This window comes from Ictalurus furcatus, chromosome 3 (genome assembly GCF_023375685.1).
Source record: "Ictalurus furcatus strain D&B chromosome 3, Billie_1.0, whole genome shotgun sequence".
Classification (NCBI taxonomy): Eukaryota; Metazoa; Chordata; class Actinopteri; order Siluriformes; family Ictaluridae; genus Ictalurus; species Ictalurus furcatus.
This window is the reverse complement of record NC_071257.1, coordinates 1,003,991-1,027,708: the sequence shown is the minus strand read 5'-3', so window position 1 is coordinate 1,027,708 and position 23,718 is coordinate 1,003,991. Positions and strand designations below refer to the sequence as shown.

At 44.7% G+C, this 23,718-nt stretch overlaps 3 protein-coding genes across 6 annotated transcripts; 2 read left to right on the top strand and 1 right to left on the bottom strand.

Moving 5' to 3' along the window:
• Window positions 1-73: 73 nt before the first annotated feature.
• Window positions 74-2,693, bottom strand: ndufaf1 (NADH:ubiquinone oxidoreductase complex assembly factor 1). 3 transcript variants are annotated; one of them, XR_008385466.1, is made up of 5 exons: window positions 1,906-2,693; window positions 1,333-1,518; window positions 1,072-1,146; window positions 871-971; window positions 628-767 (listed from the first exon to the last, which is right to left on the bottom strand). XR_008385466.1 is itself a non-coding variant. In XM_053620267.1 (4 exons), the coding sequence occupies exons 1-4, from the start codon at window positions 2,404-2,406 to the stop codon at window positions 627-629; spliced, it is 903 nt and encodes a 300-aa protein (XP_053476242.1). In that variant the 5' UTR covers window positions 2,407-2,693; the 3' UTR covers window positions 74-626. The 3 variants fall into 3 exon arrangements, 2 of the variants coding, with proteins under 2 accessions (XP_053476242.1, XP_053476243.1); XM_053620267.1 differs by lacking the exon at window positions 871-971 and having other exon boundaries at window positions 74-767; XM_053620268.1 differs by having other exon boundaries at window positions 630-971.
• A 572-nt stretch (window positions 2,694-3,265) lies between these two features.
• Window positions 3,266-14,811, top strand: rtf1 (RTF1 homolog, Paf1/RNA polymerase II complex component). 2 transcript variants are annotated; one of them, XM_053620263.1, is made up of 18 exons: window positions 3,266-3,427; window positions 5,735-5,845; window positions 5,998-6,148; window positions 6,298-6,502; window positions 6,999-7,119; window positions 7,270-7,381; window positions 7,508-7,649; window positions 7,761-7,938; window positions 8,151-8,233; window positions 8,432-8,519; window positions 10,963-11,070; window positions 11,235-11,312; window positions 11,435-11,556; window positions 11,680-11,737; window positions 11,839-11,916; window positions 12,557-12,655; window positions 12,884-12,998; window positions 13,729-14,811. In XM_053620263.1, exons 1-18 carry the CDS (start codon window positions 3,344-3,346, stop codon window positions 13,833-13,835), a joined length of 2,040 nt encoding a protein of 679 aa, XP_053476238.1. In that variant the 5' UTR covers window positions 3,266-3,343; the 3' UTR covers window positions 13,836-14,811. The 2 variants fall into 2 exon arrangements, with proteins under 2 accessions (XP_053476238.1, XP_053476237.1); XM_053620262.1 differs by having other exon boundaries at window positions 12,881-12,998.
• A 144-nt stretch (window positions 14,812-14,955) lies between these two features.
• golga5 (golgin A5) lies at window positions 14,956-23,378 on the top strand. The gene is made up of 13 exons (XM_053620261.1): window positions 14,956-15,330; window positions 15,949-16,578; window positions 16,741-16,950; window positions 17,703-17,922; window positions 18,074-18,197; window positions 18,403-18,606; window positions 18,913-19,083; window positions 20,121-20,249; window positions 21,116-21,214; window positions 21,372-21,594; window positions 21,806-21,911; window positions 22,399-22,462; window positions 22,554-23,378. Exons 2-13 carry the CDS (start codon window positions 15,957-15,959, stop codon window positions 22,635-22,637), a joined length of 2,256 nt encoding a protein of 751 aa, XP_053476236.1. The 5' UTR covers window positions 14,956-15,330; window positions 15,949-15,956; the 3' UTR covers window positions 22,638-23,378.
• The last annotated feature ends 340 nt before the right edge of the window (window positions 23,379-23,718 follow it).

Genomic DNA, 23,718 nt, shown 5'->3' with positions numbered 1-23,718 from the left:
GAGGAGTTTACATGTTCTCCCCGTGCTGTGGGGGTTTCCTCCGGGTACTCCGGTTTCCTCCCCCGGTCCGTCCAAAGACGTGCACGGTAGGCTGATGTACGGTCTTGCTTACCATTGGTTCATTGTAGATTGAAGTGTGTGCTCGATTACGCTTCGCTTGTTTTGGAGTCAAAATATTTCCCTGCGTATTCAAAATCCGCACGAGTCGGAGAGTGCTACGGTTAGACATCCATCTTATTTACTTCCCATAAGTCCCACTGGTACTTATCTCTCGCTGGGCCAAACTGCTGGAGACTTTCCAAAGTTGTTTGGTGTGTGTGAAAGAACTATCCAGCTCCTAGTAGCCTTAAAGCCTTTTTAGCTTTCAAATGTATTCGTGTTCATTTCTGTGTGTCGTGTAGTTAATAACATGTTTGTGATTTATTGCGTGAGCTCTCAACCGGTGACTTTTTTTTTTGGAGGAAAACATTGCCATAGATGTTTAAGCTCTGCTTTTATTTGCTATTAAACACACAAGTTTTTGTATTTCCGTGTCCTTGATTGTGTGTGTGTTGCATCAAAAGTTCATGAAATTGCACCCCCGACAGTTTTCCATGAAGTTCAGGGTCACAGTCAAGCAGTGTCTGTTACACCTCCGGGTTCCTCTTGTACAGTTCGTACGCAAACTCCTCGGTGTGAGCGCGGTCGTTACACACAGCGATGAAGTCGATCTCTAACTGAAACGGTCCGTCCGCTTTATCTCCCAGCGTGAAGCCGATAGTGTTCACCTGAAAACCAAAAAAAAACGTTCAGATCGAAAACTTGAATGTGACGAGGACATTTGTACGCTATTAACTTTTTTATTTTTATTTTAGATATAATGTAACTTGCATTCCAGTACTGTTAACTACACCCTTAAACCACGGCGCTGTTGAATTCTGGATTGTGATTGGTCAGAAGGTGTTGAATAATTTTTTCAGACAGTAGCGCAGCTGCAGATCACAGGTTCACAAATCAACAGATTAAAAGCATTTGAAATCCGTGCTGTGAAGTTTTTTTTGGAAATGTAACGTCAAAGAAAATCCATCAGACCTTGTCCAGCCAGAGGGGGTGCTGGTCGTCTTGTACTCTCCCTCGGCTCGAGAGGAAGAATTTAGAAAAGGGGATCTGTGAAAGTAAGAGAAGGAAAGAAGAAAAAAAAAAGAAAGAAGTGAAACCTAACATGACAAACCAATAAGTTATTAGACTTTGATAATATACAATTATCCAAGATGAGTGCGTCTGGTCCATCCAGTTAGCACGTCCTCTCTGGAATTCGGTAGGGAGTGTAATTTTTATTTTTGTGGCCCACACCTTAACGTCCTGCCAGTACGGACCCCCTCGAGTGTACAGGAAGTAGCTGTACATGTCGTCTCTCTGGTGAGAGAAGTAGGTCTCGGCTGAGACGTTCACCATCCACGGCCTGCCGTCTCCACGGATACGCAAATACAGAGTGTTGAAGCTGGACCAATCGAAGTGCTTCTTCCGGTCGAATGAAGCCTGAAAACACAATCACTGTTACCATCATCACCAGAGTTTCACTATAACGACTAAAATCACAATCATGCTGCTTTAGTTTATTAAATTAAGAGGCACAGGGAACAGGGCAAGTTCATCTGTTATTCTAGCTGCGTGCCTATCTTACAGGTTTATTTTTAATAATTATTTTTATTATTGAATGCAATCACATTATTTATTCAATCGTCCATCTAATTTTCCATTTTAAAATCGAATTCAATCAAACAACCCAAGCAGGACTACACTAACTGTGTTTTAGGTTTAAAGCAGATGCTCCTCCTGTGACGCTACTTCAGGGAAATGTGCAGCAGTTCACTTCCCTGTTACACTTTTGGGGAATGATCAGGACTGAAGGTGCCAGGCACGAACCCGAGGCTGTTTGGAGCGCATGGTGCAGTATCCGCTGTAGCGCGTCTCTCCGTCCCGGGGTGGAGCTGAACACAGAGAGCCGTACAGCATGCAGGTAGAGTTATTCCTCCCCAGCTTCACGTACGCCTCACTCCGGCCACCGATGTCCCGGTCCGAGGTGACCACCCATTGACTGAGCGACTCGGGGCCACGGAACTCCCACAGCACGCGCGTCTGCTCCAGCATGTGCACTACCAGGGGCCGGCCCTCGGGCCCCGTCCAGCGCTCCATGAACTCGGCCTTCAGAAGCCCGAAGTGCTTCTTTACCCCGTCCACACCTTTTGAGAAGTCGAAGCGGATCTTCTGCCAGGGCCATCGTGTGTCCGGAGCCTGGCCTGGTCTACGGTAGTCCCGCTCATACACGGTCCTGACGTGCAGAGAGACAGGACCAGTGATGGGCGGCTGAAAGAGACGCCTCCAGAAGATGCTGGAGGTTTTCAGCACCGTCCCTGACAGGGCCATAGCCTCTGAGCTCAAAGCATTCAAATGTCTTCTGAAAAAGTTACTAACTCAATTCTATACTATGACAGCGGACACATAACGTGCATGCATGCAAAAACAGCTACACATCGCCAACTTACACGAAATAACACCGAGGAAATTGTGACACTGTTATGTAGAGTCAATTTACATATTTGCAATTTGTTGAAAATTAGAAGCAAAATCTATTTTTACCGTCAAGAGAAATATGACTTTTAAGAAACAATCTGACATTCACGTTTCTGTGAGGCGCCATCGCGGTCCGTCGCGTCAAAGGTCCGTGCGGAAACAAAGCGATGTTGAAAAACGGTCCTGTGAAGTGCGGAAGCTCTCTAGAGGGGGGGGGGGGGTGTGAGTGTGGGGGAGTGTGTGTGTGTGTGTGGGGGGGGGGGGTTCATGTTATACATGAACATAATGAGAGGAGATTTTACATCTGCAAACAAACACTTGGTTTCTAAACAGAGAAAAACGTGAAAAATCTCTCATTTTGTGTGTGTGTGTATATATATATATATATATATAATTTTTATGCTATAAAACATTTCGTTAAAAATATGTAAGATGCGTACATATGTAATTTGTACATATATAATATAATATGTAATTATTTAACACGTATTATTGAAGTTTATAATAATAATAATAATTACCATATAACGTTTATTTTTAGTTTAATAATTAAATAAAACCCTGAACAAATCAGAGTGGGAAATAATGGAATGTTTTTACCGTATTGGCTAAATGACGTCAGTGCGTCAGAGAGTGGGGGGGAAAAAATAAACAGAAACGTAACGCGCATGCGCGGTCCTGCTTTCGCTAGTGCGCATGCGCAGTGCACCTCTCTAGCGCCGCCGTTTGTGTTCGTGTCCAATAAGCACGAGCGCATCCGCCGCGGGTAGCTTAGCCTCCAAAGCTAACCATGGTGAACGTAAAGAAACGGAAAGGTCGGGTCGTCATTGATTCCGACTCGGAAGACAGCGCGAGCGATGACAATTTGGATCAGGTAAAAAGATAAGAGATATTTCTTCTTGTGCTTAAAACAAAAAAATGTGTACTGGTTTTTAAAGGGTTCGCTTGGGTAACATTAGCACGGACGTCCATGCTAGTAGTAACTGCGCTATTTTTTTTTAAACCTACCCGTAATGTTTCCAGTGTTCTTCTATGGGCTCGTACGTCACAGTACAAGCTGCCCGGTGATTGGACGTATCATTGCGCGAATCGTGTAGTTTAAGCCAATTGTAGTTCAGAAACGCGGGAAACTCTAAGCCAATCGTAATAAAGTGGGCGGGTTTTGTGTGAAAACAAGTGGGAAAAATATTTACATATAACGCAGCGGAATGGCGCGCTAGCTAGCTAGTTGCTTAAAGAGCCTGTAGGCCGGGCAAACACTATTATAAGCTGCTAGATAAGAGCAATATAAATGCACCATTTTGTACCACACATCTGTGTTATTTTACAGTAAAGCACAATGTATGTATTTAAAAGCATAGAATTCACTTGAAGATATCGGGTGCTAGCTAGAATCCGTGCTAGTTAGCGCGTTAGCCAGTCCTGTACGTTTGTAAACATCAGAGTGATTCGCCACGACTCTAGGTTCTTGAGGAATTTGTTTGAGACGCATCGTGAGCTTTAGGAGATGGGGAAAGGTGTGTGTGTGGTTTTAGTTTCCAGTTCAAGTGCTGAAGTTGTTTTGAGACTTCAAGAGTAAACACACCCCATCGAGCCCCTAAGAGATTTCCACTAATGATTCATTTTCACTGTTCTCCCTGTAGTGACCTGGAGATAAATCCCTTCTAAACGCCACCTTGTCGTTTATTGTTTAGCCGTGTGAGCTCTTTGCTTATTTCTACAGTGAAACTGAGACATGAAGGGGGGAGAACTGAAGCTAGACCAAATCCCTGTGTTGTCTGAGCTCATTTTATTTTGAAGGTGGTGGATGATGATGATGATGATGGAGGAGCTCAGCCACTGAGATATATCCGTCTCGTCAGGGGAGGATTATCATCCTGACTATAAACACATCACACATGTTCGCCCCGGTCATTCAGCTCAGGGTTCGCGCCATACAAATTAATACCAGAGTGCACAAATTTTACAAAACAAATCCGACATGCGTTGTGCCATTTGTTTCTCGCAGCGTTACACGTCATAGGTTACCCACAAGTGGGATTTAGGGTGCTTTTACAGTTGCTCGTCTGGTTTTATTTTTGTTTGATTCGTTTGATTTGATTCGGTTTCATGCTGCACATAATTGAACAAACCAGTAAGTGAAGCGCTTAAGATAACACTTTATACAAATAAGTATCGTTAAAAACATGTCGTGCCTCATCCAGTGCTTGTTTTCCCTTTCCCACAAAATGCACGCCACGTTTGATTCACTCCTTGCAGTCGAGTCGATTCAGATTCACTGAATCGGTTTTGATGAGAAGCGGTTTATCCTTCTCGCTTGTGATGACGGCACATTGGCGTGCTGCTTTTCATACGTTTTGTTCTTCCTGCACAGTTCTGACGTCAAACAAAGCAACACGGGCCTGATTACGGAGTTGAAAGTCGCGTGAAATTCGATTAGACGAGTCCTAGGAGTTCTTCATGGGTTGCTGCAGATGTTTGTTTGTTTTTCGTTTTTGAGGAAACGTGTTCCTGCTCTCCTGAAAGTTTAAGGAGGTCCCGGGAGCCGTTTTTAAATTCGTCCATCTTCCCCCCGAGCCGTGAAATTCCCGCTAGCCATCCGTGACCTCTGGGTAGATGCTGGCGTCGAAGAAACGCACGTGCCTCGGGCCTGCTGGCACGGTTCGCACGTTCTGAGATTCAGGGAAATGTAAACACGGCATGCAAAACTGTGGATTTCGGTGTGTCGGTGTTTTGTAGGAGAGAAAGAGGGACCGAGCTCGGTGTTGGGACTTGAGAGAACGACGAGGTGTAAACCGAGACATACGAGCAGGGATCGGTTAAAACCCCGAAGCCCGAGTGATTCGGGGAGCTCGACGGGAGTTATCTGGAGTCGTGAGAAGAGCGTTAATACCACGATGGAGCTCGGCTGAGGTTGTTTACCCGCGTCAGCCAATGGGAGACGTTCTTGCTGAGGCATCGGCGACTCGTGTCAGTTTTTGCCATTCGGACGGCGATGTAGAAACTAGGGCCGGACGATTATTAAGATGTAATATCAATACCGTGATCAATAACGCCACACTAAACTTTCCTGAGAGATCATGATAAATAAATAAAAATAATGTTAGAATTAGAACGTGACTTGAAGCACCTGACACGTCGTTCAATTTTGTGCGTCCGATCTCTCTCCGTCTCTTTCCAGGAGCTGCTGAGTTTGGCCAAGAGGAAGCGTGTGGACTCGGAAGAACCCGAGGAACCCATCAGCAAACCTGCCGCGTCTACAGACTCCGAGACGTCCGACAGCGACGATGAGGTACTTCACAGCGTCCTCGTCCTTCTAATCCACCTCGAGGCGGTCTTGTCGCTGATTTTGGTTTCTCGGCAGGATCTGGTCAGGTTCTCGTGTTGACGTTGTGTTTGTGCACGATTTTAAATGTGTGTGTGTGTGTGTGTGTGTGTGTGTAGTGGACTGTCGGAGGCACCAAAGCCAAGAAAAAGGTGAAGCCTGGAAAAGGGGCAGAAAAGAAGAACCCCACGAAGAAGAAAGTGAACAAGGCCGCTTCGTCAGGGAGCTCGGATGGAGACAGCTCAGCCGAGAGCTCCGCCCCTGAGGAGGGTAAGGGAAGGGAAAAAATAAATATTCTGAAAACATCGAAGCATTCGTTGCATCTCTGAATGTTAATTCCGTACCGTGTTGTTTTTAATGCCGTTTATGGAAGCGGAATTGTTAACATGACATCTAAGTTATCGCTGACAATCACGCAGGCGAGGTGTCCGACTCGGAGAGCAACAGCTCCTCCTCCAGCTCGGATTCGGACTCGTCCTCGGAGGACGAAGTGTTCCGGGACGGATACGGAGACGATCTGATGGGGGACGAAGAGGACCGGGCGCGGCTGGAGCAGATGACTGAGAAGGAGAGAGAGCAGGAGCTTTTCAACCGTATTGAGAAGAGAGAGGTGCTCAAACGCAGGTGAACAGAAAACACACACACACACACGCGCACGCGCGCGCACGCATGCACAAACGCTTATTTATAGCAGGATTTGGATCAGATCTACCTCCACCCCTTGGACTTTTGGTTCTGCAGCAAGGATTATCTCGAAGGCGGAGCTAAGGAGGCGTACCAAATGTGGACGGGGGAAAACTGTCTCCATAAGATGGCCATCTCCATAAGATGGCCGCCTCCATAACCTTCCGTCATTCGGCTCCGTAGCGAACTGGTTGTGAGAGTTTGTTTTTGAGGATTGATTAAAATAAATAAATAAATAAACGTAATTATTTTTAAAAAAAAACAAAGCTTAAGGCTTGTTTTGGAATGTGTACCATATCACTGTACTACAGTTTTATCACGCTAGTCAGTACACTAATGTGCAGATTCGGACGTGACCCTCGGTTGTAAATGTCGGGCATGTCTTATATCCCGATGTGATTTGTCACCCCAAACCTCTCTCCTGCGCTCCACCCAGGTTCGAAATCAAGCAGAAACTAAAGACGGAAAAGAAGAAGGTCAAGGAGGAGAAGAAGAAGAAGAAGCAAGAGGAAGAGCAGGAGAAGAAAAAGCTGTCTCAGGTTACAGACACTCAGGTGGTGAGTGGACCGGAGTCTCGGCTCCTCGCGGAAATCCAGCGATCTCACTTTTATTTATTTATTTTGAAGAGGTTTTTTTTTTAGTTAAAAATAAAAGTCTAGAGATGTACGATAATGGAATACTCTGCCTGTCTGCCGAACTGCTTTTAGGTGATGTCCCATAATAAAGAGAGGAGGTCGAAGAGAGACGAGAAGCTGGACAAGAAGTCGCAGGCCATGGAGGAGCTGAAAGCCGAGCGAGAGAAGAAGAAGAACAGAACGGGTTTGTTATCAGTCTCGTATCTATTTGTCTTCTGCGGAATGTTCGCGACGGTGTGTCCAGCCGTCTGTTTGGATATACGTGTGTAGGTTTTTCACCGTTAGCGTTCTTTAAAATGTAACCTCACAGCCGAGCTCCTGACCAAACGACAGCCGCTGAAGGCCAGCGACGTGTACTCCGACGACGAGGAGGAGGAAGAGGAAGACGACGATAAGTCCTCGGTAAAGAGCGACCGCAGCTCGAGGTTGTCGTCCTCTGATGAAGAAGAGGAGTGAGTGTGGTCTCTGATGATTGGGTCAAAAGTTCCTGCGTTAAGACTGTGTATATTGGTAATTTATATTCAACATGACCTGTGATTGGCTCCTTTGCTCCCCCCCCTCAGGAAAGAGGCGACGCCCCCTAAGTCTCAGCCGGTGTCATTGCCGGAGGAACTGAACCGCATCCGTCTGTCACGGCACAAACTGGAGCGCTGGTGTCACATGCCCTTCTTCGCTAAAACGGTCACCGGCTGCTTCGTACGCATCGGCATCGGCAACAGCAGCAGTAAACCCGTCTACAGGGTACGAGCTACTTCCTGTTTCGGTTAAAGAGTCGGATTAAAACTCGCTAATTCTTTTTCTAACGAGATTGTAGATTTTACATTTGGACGCGGAGTCGTGAACGTCGTCTTCTCTCCCTTCCTTCTCGTCTTGCGTATCCCATAATTCATCGACTTTCTAAATCGTCCGCTTCATAGAAAATGTGTTTGCGTTCTCTCGATGCTCGTTACCAGGTGGCTGAGATCGTAGATGTGGTGGAAACGGCGAAAGTCTACCAGCTCGGCTCGACTCGAACAAACAAGGGGCTGCAGTTACGGTAAGCTGCAGTCAGTCGCACACGTCTCGATGAATAATTCATTTACTCGTTAATAACATCGGCAAATGTCTGCCGTCATAAGAGCCGGGCATGAAGTAATGTGCATTTATTTATTTTTCTATATATAGGTGTGTCTAAATAAATGTATGTATACGTGTGTGTGTGTGTGTGTGTGCGCATGTCTATCCTTTTCCGAAGACACGGCAACGACACCCGAGTGTTCCGGCTGGAGTTTGTGTCCAATCAGGAATTTACAGAGAGCGAGTTCATGAAGTGGAGAGAAGCGGTGAGCGATTTACTCGAACTTACATACTGCATAAATGCCTTTTTTTTTTAAATTATTAATAACATTTTTTTTTATATGTCTGGTTTAGTTTTTGTCCTGTTTGAGTTGTTGTAGTCACAGTGTCAGGCCACAGGATTCCGACTCTTAACCGGGAAATCTGATTGGCTGTCTGTATTTCTGTTGCGTAATCTCAGGAGGAGGAGGAGGAGGAGGAGTAGTAGTAGAATGAGTAGCAGGAGGAGGAGTAGTAGTAGAATGAGTAGCAGGAGGAGGAGAAGGAGGAGTAGAATGAGTAGGAGGAGGAGGAGGAGTAGTAGTAGTAGAATGAGTAGTAGGAGGAGTAGTAGTAGGAGGAGGAGTAGTAGTAGTAGTAGTAGTAGAATGAGGAGGAGGAGTAGTAGGAGGAGTAGTAGAATGAGTAGCAGGAGGAGGAGGAGTAGTAGTAGGAGGAGGAGTAGTAGTAGGAGGAGGAGGAGTAGTAGGAGTAGTAGTAGTAGTAGTAGAATGAGTAGCAGGAGGAGGAGTAGAATGAGTAGGAGGAGGAGGAGGAGTAGTAGTAGTAGAATGAGTAGTAGGAGGAGGAGGAGGAGTAGAATGAGTAGCAGGAGGAGGAGTAGTAGTAGTAGTAGAATGAGTAGCTGGAGGAGGAGTAGTAGGAGGAGTAGTAGTAGTAGTAGAAGAATGAGGAGGAGGAGGAGGAGTAGTAAGAGGAGGAGTAGTAGTAGTAGTAGAATGAGTAGCAGGAGGAGGAGTAGTAGGAGGAGGAGGAGGAGTAGTAGTAGAATGAGTAGTAGGAGGAGGAGGAGTAGTAGGAGGAGGAGTAGTAGTAGAATGAGTAACAGGAGGAGGAGGAGGAGGAGGAGTAGTAGTAGAATGAGTAGGAGGAGGAGGAGGAGTAGTAGGAGGAGGAGGAGTAGTAGGAGGAGGAGGAGTAGTAGTAGTAGTAGAATGAGGAGGAGGAGGAGGAGTAGTAAGAGGAGTAGTAGTAGTAGTAGAATGAGTAGCAGGAGGAGGAGTAGTAGGAGGAGGAGGAGGAGTAGTAGTAGAATGAGTAGGAGGAGGAGGAGTAGTAGGAGGAGGAGTAGTAGTAGAATGAGTAGCAGGAGGAGGAGTAGTAGGAGTAGTAGTAGTAGAATGAGTAGCAGGAGGAGGAGTAGCAGGAGGAGGAGTAGTAGGAGGAGGAGGAGTAGTAGTAGAATGAGTAGCAGGAGGAGGAGTAGTAGGAGTAGTAGTAGTAGAATGAGTAGCAGGAGGAGGAGTAGTAGGAGGAGGAGGAGTAGTAGTAGAATGAGTAGCAGGAGGAGGAGTAGTAGGAGGAGTAGTAGGAGTAGTAGTAGTAGTAGAATGAGTAGCAGGAGGAGGAGTAGCAGGAGGAGGAGTAGTAGGAGGAGGAGGAGTAGTAGTAGAATGAGTAGCAGGAGGAGGAGTAGTAGGAGTAGTAGTAGTAGAATGAGTAGCAGGAGGAGGAGTAGCAGGAGGAGGAGTAGTAGGAGGAGGAGGAGTAGTAGTAGAATGAGTAGCAGGAGGAGGAGTAGTAGGAGGAGTAGTAGGAGTAGTAGTAGTAGTAGAATGAGTAGCAGGAGGAGGAGTAGCAGGAGGAGGAGTAGTAGGAGGAGGAGGAGTAGTAGTAGAATGAGTAGCAGGAGGAGGAGTAGCAGGAGGAGGAGTAGTAGGAGGAGTAGTAGGAGTAGTAGTAGTAGAATGAGTAGCAGGAGGAGGAGTAGCAGGAGGAGGAGTAGTAGGAGGAGTAGTAGTAGGAGGAGTAGTAGGAGTAGTAGTAGTAGTAGAATGAGTAGCAGGAGGAGGAGTAGCAGGAGGAGGAGTAGTAGGAGGAGGAGGAGTAGTAGTAGAATGAGTAGCAGGAGGAGGAGTAGCAGGAGGAGGAGTAGTAGGAGGAGTAGTAGGAGTAGTAGTAGTAGAATGAGTAGCAGGAGGAGGAGTAGTAGGAGGAGTAGTAGGAGTAGTAGTAGTAGAATGAGTAGCAGGAGGAGGAGTAGCAGGAGGAGGAGTAGTAGGAGGAGGAGGAGTAGTAGTAGAATGAGTAGTAATAGAATGAGTAGTAGTAGTAGAATGAGTAGGAGGAGTAGTAGTAGTAGAATGAGGAGTAGGAGGACTAATAGTAGTAGGAGGAGTAGTAGTAGGAGGAGGAGGAGTAGTAGTAGTGGTGGTGGTGGTGGTAAGTAAACATGGCTGGTTGCTCGCGAGGTCTCCTTGAACCGAAGGCGTTTCTTCTTGGCCGTAAATGGTCACACAGAGCATTGCTGTCCCCACGTTCAAGGCTAAAACCTCAATATCAGTACATCTTCATAACCGTCTGATGACTGCTGGAGCAGCAAAACAAATGTCTGGAGAACTCGGTGGATGTGACTGAGCGGTATAGTGGAAGGTGTGACGCTGCAGATTTTATAGATAAATCCCTGTGAATCTCCGTAAATCGTTTCAGATGCACGGTGGAGGAATGCAGATTCCTACCCTGGACGAGATCACTAAAAAAGAGCAGTCCATCAAAGAAGCCGTCAACTACAAATTCAACGACAAAGACATCGAGGATGTGAGTCACAGCTTTATCGTTGTTGTTTTTTTTTTTTCCTTTGTGAACGCGTTTTATTCGTGTATTCATTCACTTAAAAAAAAAAAAAAAAAAAAAAATTAGTGGTTTACTTGAAAGTGTTTCTGTACTTTTTCTGATTGTAAATTTTTGTGCATCGTTAACAGATAGTGAAAGAGAAGGACAGATTCCGGAAGGCGCCGCCGAACTACGCCATGAAGAAAACGCAACTCCTCAAAGAAAAGGTGACGCGCAGCCAAGACGAATAGTTTGGATCACGTTTAACGTGTACTGAGAGTGTAAAACGCTTCCAATTTGGTAGTATAAACCCTGTGTGTGTGTGTGTGTGTGTGTGTGTGTGTGTTAGGCGATGGCGGAGGAGAGCGGCGACGGAGATAAGGTGAAGATGTTGCAAGATCAGTTGAACGAGCTGGAGGAGAGAGCCGAAGCATTAGACAGACAGAGAACTAAAAACATTTCCGCGATCAGGTAAGACACACACACACACACACACACACACACACACACACACACACACACACACACACACGTGTATGTCCCAAGCTGAGAGTCTGGGTGCGTTTCGGTAACATCATTTTTCCCGCTTCTCAGTTACATCAACCAGAGGAACCGCAGCTGGAACATCGTGGAGTCTGAGAAAGCGTTAGTGGTACGTACAGGTTTCAGATTCACACTTTCATACCGAGCGCTGGCCGTCCTGTCACGGAAATTTCCGGAAGCGTGCGTCACAGTCTTGTTCTCTTTTCCCAGGCTGAAGGTCAGAACTCCAAAAACCAGCAGATGGACCCTTTCACCCGACGGCAGTGCAAACCCACCATGGTGTCCAACGTACGGCTCGAGCTTTCTTTTTGTCCTTTCATATCTGACACACGATCCTTTTAACGAACGAGCCCAGGTCCTGATAGCCTGTAATACAATATGTAAGGAATAAAACACTGTGTTGTGCCATTATAGGAAAATGATCAACTACAGGGTGCTGCCATGAAGCAGAGTTACTGTTCATTTGTTATAATGTGTACCTGAACATCCTCTTATACAACAGCAACATGACCATGACTTCAATGTCTCAATTGTTAAAGAACCACAAGGCATACGTTTTATCCATTTATAGTTACTGTCGCGGAATGTCCGCGAAACCGGTTAGTTCCTGTTCCCACTTACGTTGATAGCAGCTATAAGCAGCAGACTCCTTCCGTAAATGCAAAATGAACAACATCTTCACTATATCAAAGATTACACGTGATAACGTGGAGCCCCCGCGAATGAGCCGTTACTATAGAAACGACAAGGCGTTAATATAAACCTGTGATTTGTAGCTGAAATGCTTTTCTGACCAATCAGAATCCTGGCATTCAAATCAAGATGATCAGCATGTTGTTTTTGTGAACGCTTCAACAGTGTGTGTATCTCTCTCTCTCTCTCTCTCTCTCTCTCTCTCTCTCTCTCTCTCTCCTCTTCTCTTTTCCAGGCCAGAGACCCGTCGGTCCACGCTGCTATTCTCGCACATCTTAATCAGAAATACGGTTCGGGCTCCGGCCAGGACAACGCGCAGCAGATCAACAAACAGGTGAGTTGAGAAGGAATTCCACCTGAGCATCCCTTCCCGATCTGTCCGTGATGTAATGCACCTTCCAGGTTTATTCACGATGGGGACGGGGAGGGGTGAAATAATAACGTAATAAAAACAGTTTTTGGTTGCAGATTCGGATATTTAGACCCAGCTATACGTTGCGTCGTTTTCAAGCCCGTAACATCACCTCCATTATCTGACCCGTGTGTGTCGTGTGTTAAGCAGGGTTCGGCGAACCAGAGGGACAAAGACGTCACAAAGACCACCAGCGACCTCTCTGAAGACCTGTTCAAAGTTCACGACTTCGACGTCAAAATCGACCTGCAGGTCCCCAGTGCTGGTGAGCGTGTCCCCGTCTCGATACGACGTGCCGACGCTTCCCCCTCACTTTCTATCACATAAAATGGAGACTGTTTTAGGTTATAAAACATAGCCATGTATTTATCTAACACTAGACAAGTGTATATCGTTAGCATCAGTTTAGGGATGCACAGAAATAACAGCTACCGGAAATGATTGATTGATTTATTTATGAAATGGCGGCACTTCCTGGTTTTTGGACGAAAGAGAAACGAGGTTGAAAATTTTGACTGGGTAAGGGGAAGAAAAAAATAAACCCCAAGACCTTAAATCTGTCGATAATTTCAGATGTCACACTCTCGAATTATTTGAATGGTAATTGATGATCAGAAATTGGTTAAAACACTGTTTTCTCACACGCATTCAAACAGTTTGAGCAGATGAGCAGTGAAAACATAGCACGTGTGGAAACGTTTCATGCTTTTCTATGCAATTTTTATTTTTTTTGGTAAAACCGTTATGTAGAAAACGTTTTTAACTCCATTACTCCTAGCCGGCACTCGCAGGTCCGATCGGTCAAAGATTCTTTCCTGGTTAGGATATTGATTTGATTGGTTCTTAGAGTTTATGATGCGATAAAACCAGTCATGTTTTCAGTTTTTCTGCTCTACTGATTATTACTAGATTCGATTCTTTTTCTAGATATGTCCTCAGTGTGTGTGTGTGTGTGTGTGTGTGTGTGTGTGTGTGTGTGTGTGTGTGTATTGCAGAGACAAAGTCCCTGTCAGTGAGCTCCAACTCCCTGCCGGTGAAGGACGGAGCCCCTCGCCGCTCCCTCAACCTGGAGGACTACAAAAAGAGACGAGGCCTCATCTGACGCTCCCGTCTTCCAGCTTCCATTAAACCCCTGCATGTGTTCGTGAACTACACCAGGGAGCCCGAAGCTGTCCTCTCTGTGTCTCTCTCTCCCTCTCCCTCTCACTCACTCCTTGTCCCCTGTGTGTGTTTGTGTCCGAGAGAGTTGAGAATGAATGTGAGCTTGTACACATGTAAACCTTTGTAACTGTGTGTGTGTGTGTGTGTGTGTGTGTGTGTGTGTGTGTGTGAGAGAGAATGAGCGAGTGTGCATGACTGTAGTGCGAGACATCCATCCGATGCGAGACTACAAACTACTTGTGCAGTTTGTGTGCGCAAGTCTTCTGAAAATAAAACTAAATACGAAAATCCCGTGAAATGTGGCGGCTTTTTGTTTCGCTTTGTGTTCTTTTTCCTCATAGCCGTACTTTATAGGAGAAATCGTCCACTGGTTAATTTATACACGAGTACATGACGTTCTATGTCTACTTTCTTACTCTTTTTTTTTTTTTTTTTTGTCAATATTCATCCAAATCCTGACAATGCTATTTAAATGTAAAACATTAATACTTGGGGGGATTTTTATGAACTGTTTTTCTTCCTCCTGAAGCTTTTTAGTGAGTGAGTGAGTGAGTGAGTGAGTGACAGTGGACAACCTTTTTTTTTTTTTTAATTTTTAATTAGGTTTCAGTCCTGGTGTCTTATTGAGAACAAAAATAAGAGCCCAATCATGACATCACTCCTATAATGGACAAAATCTGTTCATTTGTATGAAATATATTTTCTCAATGGACGTTATTTTTGTCCTTTTTAGATGTTTTTTTTTTCTCCATTGTATTTCGGCGATCTTCGTTCCATTCAGAGCTGATTGATATGTGACTATTATTGGTTATTGATGATGTCTTCTGGTCAGTTTTCGTATTCATGTGGCATGCTTTGTAAATAAGATTTGGCCATTTGGGATGAGTGCGGAAACAATAAAGAAGCACTGTTTCGTACCGGTTGTGGACGTGTGGGTTTTTTTCTTCTTCTTCTTCTACCTGTTGAAATAAAAACACGTAAATAAAAACTGGTTTTCTAGTGATGGATTAGTATTATTGACTGTGTGGATTTTTTTCATATGGGGAATTCTGCTAATTATTATTATTTTTATACATTTTCAATAAGTTTAATCTGATCGTTTGCCCCAGCTAAGAATGATTTAGTTATTATTTTTCTTTTTCATTATTCAACAGTGCCTTATTTATTATTATTATTTTTATTTTTTTTTTTTTTTTTTAATTCAGGCATCACTAAGACGAGCCTGTTTGTTGTCCTTTCCTCTGTTTTTTTTCTTCAGGCACATCCGAGGGCGCTCTGTTTTGGGGCCTTTTCAGTTCCTGGTCCACGTCAAGCAGGACGCGATTATGATGACAGTACGGGAAAGAAAATAGTTTTAACAGCGAGTGGACGTTAATTATTTACTCTCCAGAAGATGCTGGGGGAGGTTTTACATTCTGCACTTTAATACAGAGAAGGTATATCCGGTGACGTTGCTGAAAATAATGTTTTATATATGTTTATTTATTTATTTATTTTTTACATGCGAGCATCGGTGCTAATCTTGGTGTATTTTTCCCCAAGCGTATTCGGGTAAATCCCGCCCCCACGTTCAGGATTGGCTAGCGCTGTCTCTGATCGTCCTGTGATTGGCTAGTTTTGTTGGCGTGTCGATGGCGTGCGCGTCCGCATGGAATGCGAGCCAATACCAGCAATGGGCGTGGTTTTTCGGAATACGGATGGGGGAAAAAGTGATACAAGCTAGGCGTTGCTAGCTGACTCTATACTGTCTTGTTCGCTAAGTTCATTTGAATGCTTGTGCATTAGTTTAAAATGTCGACGTTACTTGTGTAAAGTGTATGCTGCTGTCAAAGGCAAATTAGAAATAAAAAGTTGCCGGTTTGCGCCTTTTAATTAATCTTGTATATGCAAGTGTAAAAGTGTTGGCACCCTGTAAGTGAAGGTGTATTCCGTTATGTTTTAGGATTAAATTATCACTCGTTGCATGCTGTGATTTTTGTGCTCGTTTTTATAAAGGGTGCCTATTTATTTATGATTTTTTTTTTGGAACTAATAAAATGTGAATTTGTTTTCAGATCCCAAGATGTCATGGATTGTTGATTTAGCCGGCCGGGCCGAGAATTTCCTGAACAAAGTGGACCAGGGGGCTGCCAGCGCTCTGACGAAACACTCGAGCCACAGTTCCTCCTCTGCACCGCTCGACCCATCGGAGTCGGATTTAACTCCGTACAGCGCGCCGTACGAGTCCCGTCACAGCTACACGGGCCACGAGACGCACGGTTTCCTCTCTGCTGCCGCTGTGAACATTAAGAAATCTAAAGCCACCGTGTTAGCAGGCACAGCTAACGTGTCCAGCACAACTCCTCTGGGTTCAGCTGTTAGCAGCAGCAGCAGTAGTGGTGCGCTCAAAGCCTCGTCCAACTTCGTGAGGCGCAAACGATCCGAAGTGGACGATGATCTGCTGTTCGACTTCCTGAACAGCTCGGATCCGCCACAGAGCGACAGGAAGGAGGTGAGGAGAGACACGGTGGTCCAGACGACCGGTGTGGCTGAAGGATCGGCTCAGGGGCAGGCGACGGTCCCGTCTGCCCCGGCTACTCCTCCTCCTACACGTTCTCTGTCCCGAACCTCCAGCCTCGGCTCCCTCGCCGCGAGCACACACAGCACCAAGACCGAGAACGACGCCGCTCGAGACGGAAGCCAAGGTACTAATTCAGTAAACTTATATTTTTCTTTTATTTCATAGTTCGTTCCTAATAATTCGTTGTCACTATATTTTGCGCTGGCTTTACTATGCTATACTCACATCCTCTTCCCCTTTATTACTCTCTCTCTCTCTCTCTCTCTCTCTCTCTCTCTCTCTCTAGGTGACACCCCGGAGAGCTCAGATTCAGGCCTGGCAGCAGCAGCGGTACCAGACGTTCAGGCCGCGGTGGGGTCGAGCTCGGCTCAGGAGGAGCAGCTCAGTCAGGTGATGTCTGGTCTGCGTCTGGAGAACCAGCTCCTGCGCAGCGAAGTGTCCTCGCTCAACCAGGAGATGGCGTCGCTCGTCCAGAGAGCCAAGGACACGCAGGGGGGTGCGAGGGCTCACACTCATTTATATAATTTATAGCCACGTTAATACAGGACATATAATAATACAATACAAAAAACAGAATGGTTACAACTGACCGGTGTGGCCTCTGTGTCTGTCCGTGTGAAGGAGGTGTGGCCTCTGTGTCTGTCCGTGTGAAGGAGGTGTGGCCTCTGTGTCTGTCCGTGTGAAGGAGGTGTGGCCTCTGTGTCTGTCCGTGTGAAGGAGGTGTGACCTCTGTGTCTGTCCTAGTGAAAGAGGTGTGACCTCTCTCTGTATAAATAAAGGAGGTGTGGCCTCTGTCTCTGTATAAGTAAAGGAGGTGTGGCCTCTGTATAAGTAAAGGAGGCATGGCGTCTGTCTGTTCCAGTGAGGAAGGCGTGGCCTCTGTGTCCTAATGAAGGAGGCGTGGCTTTTCAAGCCTGAACACTATTTTTAGATTAAAACGGACCTGTTTGTGAATAAATCATACTGAAATGAATCTCTAGATGCAATATATAAGTAATATCTTTCATAAATCGGATCATTGATCACAAGATTTAATTTCTCCTATTGAGGAGCTAATTAATATTGTGTGAGGGGGAAAAAAATCAATTAAATCCGAAGCTTCAACTGAGTGAGCTGTTAGTAAACTAAATGTTTATTGGAACACAGTTAGAAATGTATATTTGTTATATGGTCTGATTCCTTTTCCCTGAGAATGAGATTTGTGCGTTTAGTATGTTTCAATTGAACCGTTTCCTTGTGTGTCTACAGAGCTGAACCAGGCCCGATCTCGTGCAGAGAAGTGGAACACAGAGCAGAGTCGCTCGGACCGTGCGGTCAGGGAGCTGAGGGCACAGGTTGATGACCTCACACAGGCTCTGACAGCCAAGGACTCTCAGCTGGCCGTGCTCAGGGTGCGACTAGACGAGGCAGATCAGTTACTGAAGACCAGAAGCTCGGCGCTGGAGGAGGCTCAGAGCGAGAGGACCAGGTATTCTCACAGCCAGAGAGAATTACTACTCACCCCCGTGCTCTCCTTATTGATATTTTTTCTAGAAGTGTCTTTAGATTGTCCCTCATCTGTATCTGTATGACCTTTGTGCTTGTGAATGAGGATGCTGCTGTGCTGTTTGTGATGACAGGATCCTGCAGGACCACAGTGATGGGAGCAGTCTGCACTCTCAGGCTCTACAGACACTGCAGGAGCGACTCCGAGAGGCCGAGGCGGCTCTGAACAGAGAGCAGGACAGCTACAGACAGATGCAGGTCAGTGACACGCTTCATGCACATGACATGTTATCATCGTATTTTAATAATCCTGGTTTCATCAAATACACGGTGGACAAGTTGCTCATTGATAAGAGACTTAAAATAATATTTTTAAAAGTAAATGGGCTCCGGAAGACGTCTCCACAAAGCTGAGCTGTTGACGTCTTGATAAATCAACCCCGGTTTGTTGTGTTTGTATTAGAGCGAGTTTGCGTCGCGGCTAGCGAGGACTGAGGCGGAGCGACAGACGTTGGCCGAGTCGTTGACGGGCGCTGAGCGCAGAGTGGCCGAGGAGAAACAGAGAGCCGAGGAGCTCCAGCAGCAGGCCAAAACCGCCCGAGCTGCAGCCGATTACGCCAAGCAGGAGCTGCACGACTACAAAAACAAAGCCTCGCGCATCCTCCAGGTCTCACGTCTACAAATCTGTTGGAGAAAGCCAGCGTCACATGGGATTTTGGGGTTATAGTGAATTATAGTGATAATTCTTGAAGTAAAGCTGTAACTTTCCAACACGGGAAAGGAAATAATCATGATCTTTGGGGTATCCACTCCATCACACCACCTCATCGCCCTCTTTAGCACATTTCACAGAACTTTGGTTGAAAGGAAACAGCTCGTTTTTTAAATTATTTTTATTTGCGTACTTTTCAAAGTTTGTTTAATTTGTGGAGACGGAAACCTGACCTTCTCTGCTCTTTCATTACTTTCCCAGTCCAAAGAGAAGCTGATCAGCAGTCTGAAGGAGGGCTCGGCTTTGGAGGCGCTGGACGCTGGAGGAACAGCCGAAGTGGAGCTGGAGGAGTTACGGCACGAGAAGGAGCTCCAGAAGGAGGAGATCCAGAAACTCCAGGCTCAGATACAGAGCCTGCGTTCAGAAATACAGGTTCATAAAGTGCTAGGACATTAATACAGACACGTTACAGGACCGTCTGTGCATTTCTACGTTTTTTCAGGAGGAGAAACACATTCATGAACATTATTTTTGGTGTTATAAATGTGCTTATAAATCGCCAGAAATTGCGCTTAAAATGAAACTTAGCCAGCTGATGTTAAGAAACTTGACAGCAACCTGGTTAGTTAGCATGAATTAGCTGGCTGTGTCAACTTCACTTGTTTAAAAATCCTCAGCAGTTTTAACACTTCATCATTTATATTTTCTGCTTAAAGAGTGAACAGGTGTTACCATGGTTACATTTAGCTAGCTAACACAAGCAGTCAGTGAGGCAGCATCTTGCTAGCTAGCGCTAGCGTTAGCATTAGCGTTAGTCAGCTAACTCCCTTTTAGTGCTGATTACCAGTGATGTTTCTGCTCAAAAACGGTCAAACATTCATATTAAAGTTAGCCTAAACAGCCCCCTATGAGGATGTTTTATTCCTGTAAACAAAATTGGGGAAACTAGCATTACTAGCATTCGTTTGCTAATTAAAAAATAAATAAATAAAGGATAGTTTTGCAACAAGGGAGTATAAAGAGCTAGTTAGGTAATAGCTTCCTGAAATAAGATACTGAAAATAAATAGATGGTGATGTTGACATTAAAGGATTAGAATTAAAGTAGCTAAATAAATCATTTTAGATGTTTCAAATCTCCGCTAGTGTTAGCCGGATAAATAACAGCCAATTCTACTTTATAAAAAAAAAAGAAGCTGCTAAATGAAAGGTTATTATAATGTGTTAGAACATGAGGCAGCTGTTATACAAGATCTAGTTTTAACACACAGGTATTTAGACTTTTGTGTTATGCTGTTGTTCTCTATAAATATGTAGAAATAAAGCAGAAAAATGATAAAGCGATTCTGTTTCATACACACATGAACAGGTTACGTGAGGTGTGTGGTCACACGCTTGTCACACATCCATTTTATCATCAAAGTCATGTGTTTTATTTCGGGTTTTTTTTTTTTTTTTTGTCGTACACAGGAGCAGGAGAACCAGGCTTTGGCAGAGGCTGAGAGCTGGAGAGAGCAGCAGCTGGAGCTACAAGAGCAAAACTCACAACAGAGTCGACAGAAACAAGAGGTGGAGGCCGAACTGGAGCGCTGCAAACAGGTACGCTGTGTGTGTGTGTGTGTGTGTGTGTGTGTGTGTGTGTGTGTGTGTGTGTGTGTGTGAGAGAGAGAGAGAGAGAGAGAGAGAGAGAGAATTGGACCCTGAACAACACCTGTTCTGAGTTTTGTCTCCAGTCATGTTGTTAGATCAGTTTTTCCCTGATTAGGCAGTGGAACACGAGAGAGGGTGTGTCATCATGAAAAACATCAAGACTACACAGTCGTGATGTTATTCACGTTGACGCTCAACCGATAGTGTGTCTGCTTTTATAACACACTTTACAAATTACAAAGAAAAGGGTTTTTTTTTTTTTTTTAAACAACAACAACAAAAAAAACGTTCTTTGAAATATCTGATGTAAAATATTTAATAGCAGATATTTCTTCTACGCTAAAAAAGTAGTTGCTATGCAGCAGCATTATGTAGTGAGTAATGTATGCGACACAGATTTCTCCAGCACACTGATGAATTGGTTTTCCCGCGATCAGAATAATAAAACGTATAAAAATAATACCACACACGAGTCTAGAATAGATCTGGGATGTAAACATCTGCTGCAAGTCATTACTCGTAACGTGACTCTGTGCTCACAGCTGCAGATCAAGCTGCTGTTGTAATAATAGTGAAATGAATATTTGTTCACGTATGGTTAGCAATTGAGAAAAAAACTGTCATGTGAGCATTGTTGCTTAGCAACCCATGAAGAGCAGAATGATGGAGATAAGGTAAACGAAACGTGACATTATCGGATAAACAGCAGAATGTGTTTCGACCGATCAGATTGCGCGGTTAGAACTAACCGATATATAAATTGTGTTAAGGGGTGTGTGTGTGTGTGTGTGTGTGTGTGTGTGTGTGTGTGACAGGAGCTGCATTATGTGGAGGAGGAACACCATCGCACTAAAAGCACCCTGCAGAGTCGCATCAAAGACAGAGAGGACGAGATCCAGAAACTCAGGAACCAGGTGGGTATGCGTCTCTCTCTCTCTCACACACACACACACACACACACACACACACACACACGCACACTCTTACATCATGTACATTATCTACACTGTCTTTATAATGGTCCTTCACATTGTCATCTCTCTCGTTCTCTCTCTCTCTCTCTTTCTGCAGCTGACCAATAAGGCTCTGAGCAGCAGCAGCCAGGTGGAGCTCGAAGGCCGTCTGCATCAGCTCACTGAGACCCTGATCCAGAAACAGACCATGCTGGAGGCTCTGGGCACCGAGAAGAATTCGCTCGTCTTCCAGCTGGAGCGGCTTGAGCAGCAGCTGAAGAGCGTGCAGGGAGGCCAGAGCGGCGGCTCACACATCAACATGGCCGCCGTGGAAGGAGCAGGTCAGCAAGCGTACGGGATGAATTAGATGATCGTTCAGTTCTGACCGAGCAAAACAGACCTTGCCCATCATCTAACAGACTAAAACAGTTTAGTAGATGTGAAAAGTCTGTGATTTCTCAGTGCAGTTTTATCCAGGTACAGAACTATAGGATATAACGGTGTTATTCACGACGCCGATTGTTTTGTTTAATGTCGTTGTGCTGTGTGAAGGTGCGAGGCAGAGAAACACACCGGTGCTGTTCAGCGATCAGGACGGCTCAGAGACGGGCGTGTACGGGAAAGTGCGCAAAGCAGCCAGCACCATAGATCGCTTCAGGTAAGAGCACACATACTCCAGGTGTGAACAGACGCTCAAGTTGCACGAATCAACTGACATAAACCAGTCTGCATGATCCAGCTCGCGTAAATCGACTTTGCACGAGTCCATCTTCACGTGAATCAACATGCGTGAATCAGTTAGTGTGAATCAGTTAGTGTGAATCATATTGTGTGAATCATATTGTGTGAATCAGTTAGTGTGAATCATATTGTGTGAAATGATTTCTGTGAATGAAGTTGTCAATCAAGTTAATTAAGAACCGTGAATCAAGTTGTGAATAAAATTTTGACTTCATTTATATGTAAAAATTTGCGTAACCCAACTTGTGTAAATCAACTCTCAACTTTCAATTTGCGTGAATCAGTTTGCGTTAACTGACTCATGTGAACCAAATTGCGTGACCTGACTTGCACGAATCAACTTCTGTGAATCAAATAGTTTGAATCGAGATGTGTCGATCACGTTTTGTGATTCTTTTCTGCAGCATCCGTTTAGGGATCTTTCTCAGACGCTACCCCGTGGCCAGAGTCTTTGTAATCGTTTACATGGTGAGTAAAGCTGTAAAGCAGATGCTCCTGCTGCGTCTTTGTACGTTTGTAGGGTCAGCGTGACGTTAACGTCTCTCTGTGTGTTTTATAGGCACTGCTGCACTTCTGGGTGATGATCGTCCTGCTGACATACACACCTGAGATGCACCCACAGTCTCATCCCGATGGCAGATAGAAGACTTTATTATGTATATGAGATCTTTATCAGATGCTCTACATGTATAGAAATGAAGCTATATGATCTGTCAGGAGCTGGACGACAGAAAACCTTCGTTCTGTTTCATCTCCTTTGTTCTTTCTCATTCCTTCATTTCCTCTTAGTTTTCGTCCTCCATTTCGCCATCTTTTTGTTTCTTTTATTTTGAAACGAATCATCTGGAGTGTGTGGAAGTAGAATCGGGTGAGATATTTAAAGACAGGGTTCTATTTAATTTTTCCTCATGGGAAATGCGCATTCGGGTTTTTACTCATGGCTTCTTTTGGTACAACATGACTGTAATTCTTCACTTTGATTTCTTTTAATAGACATTAAAACACTAAAAAAAAAAAAAAGACAAAGCTATCCATTTCCTTTTACCTGTATAAATCAGAACAATAAAATATGATTGAATTGAAAAAAATATATTAATAAACATTTTAAAAAATGGACCAATCAGAGACCTGTTTCATCAAACTTAGCCAATTAGTTATGACAATAGAGAGCTTTTTAAGTTAAGGATAGTAATTATATTTGTTATGCTTTTGTATTTGTATACTGTGATTTTACAGGTTATGTGTCCGGGTCATGAGTTAGTTATTCACTCTTGCCACAGTGAGCTTGTGATTTGGTTTTAGACAGTGCAGTCGGAAGGGTTTTCTTCTCCTGTTGATGAAACAGAAAATAAATGCCCACGCCATACTGAGCAAACGGAATATGTGAATCCTTGGCCTTCTAGATTTATGAACTAAAAAGTGGCATAATAATTATTTCTATAGTTTATCCAGTTTTTGTTGAGTTATCTTTGAAACATTTTTTAAAGTAATGTTCAAAAATATACACCATATGGCTAAAAGTATGTGCACACCTGACCGTCACACCCATATGTGCTTGTTGAACATCCCATTCCAGATCTATTCCCTCTTCCCGCTGTTATAATGCGCTCCACTCTTCTGGGAAGGCCTTCCACTAGATTTTGGAGCGTGACTGGGGATTTGTGTTCATCCGGCTTCAAGAGCACTAGTGAGGTCGGGATGTCGAGGAGGTCCCGGTGCAGTCG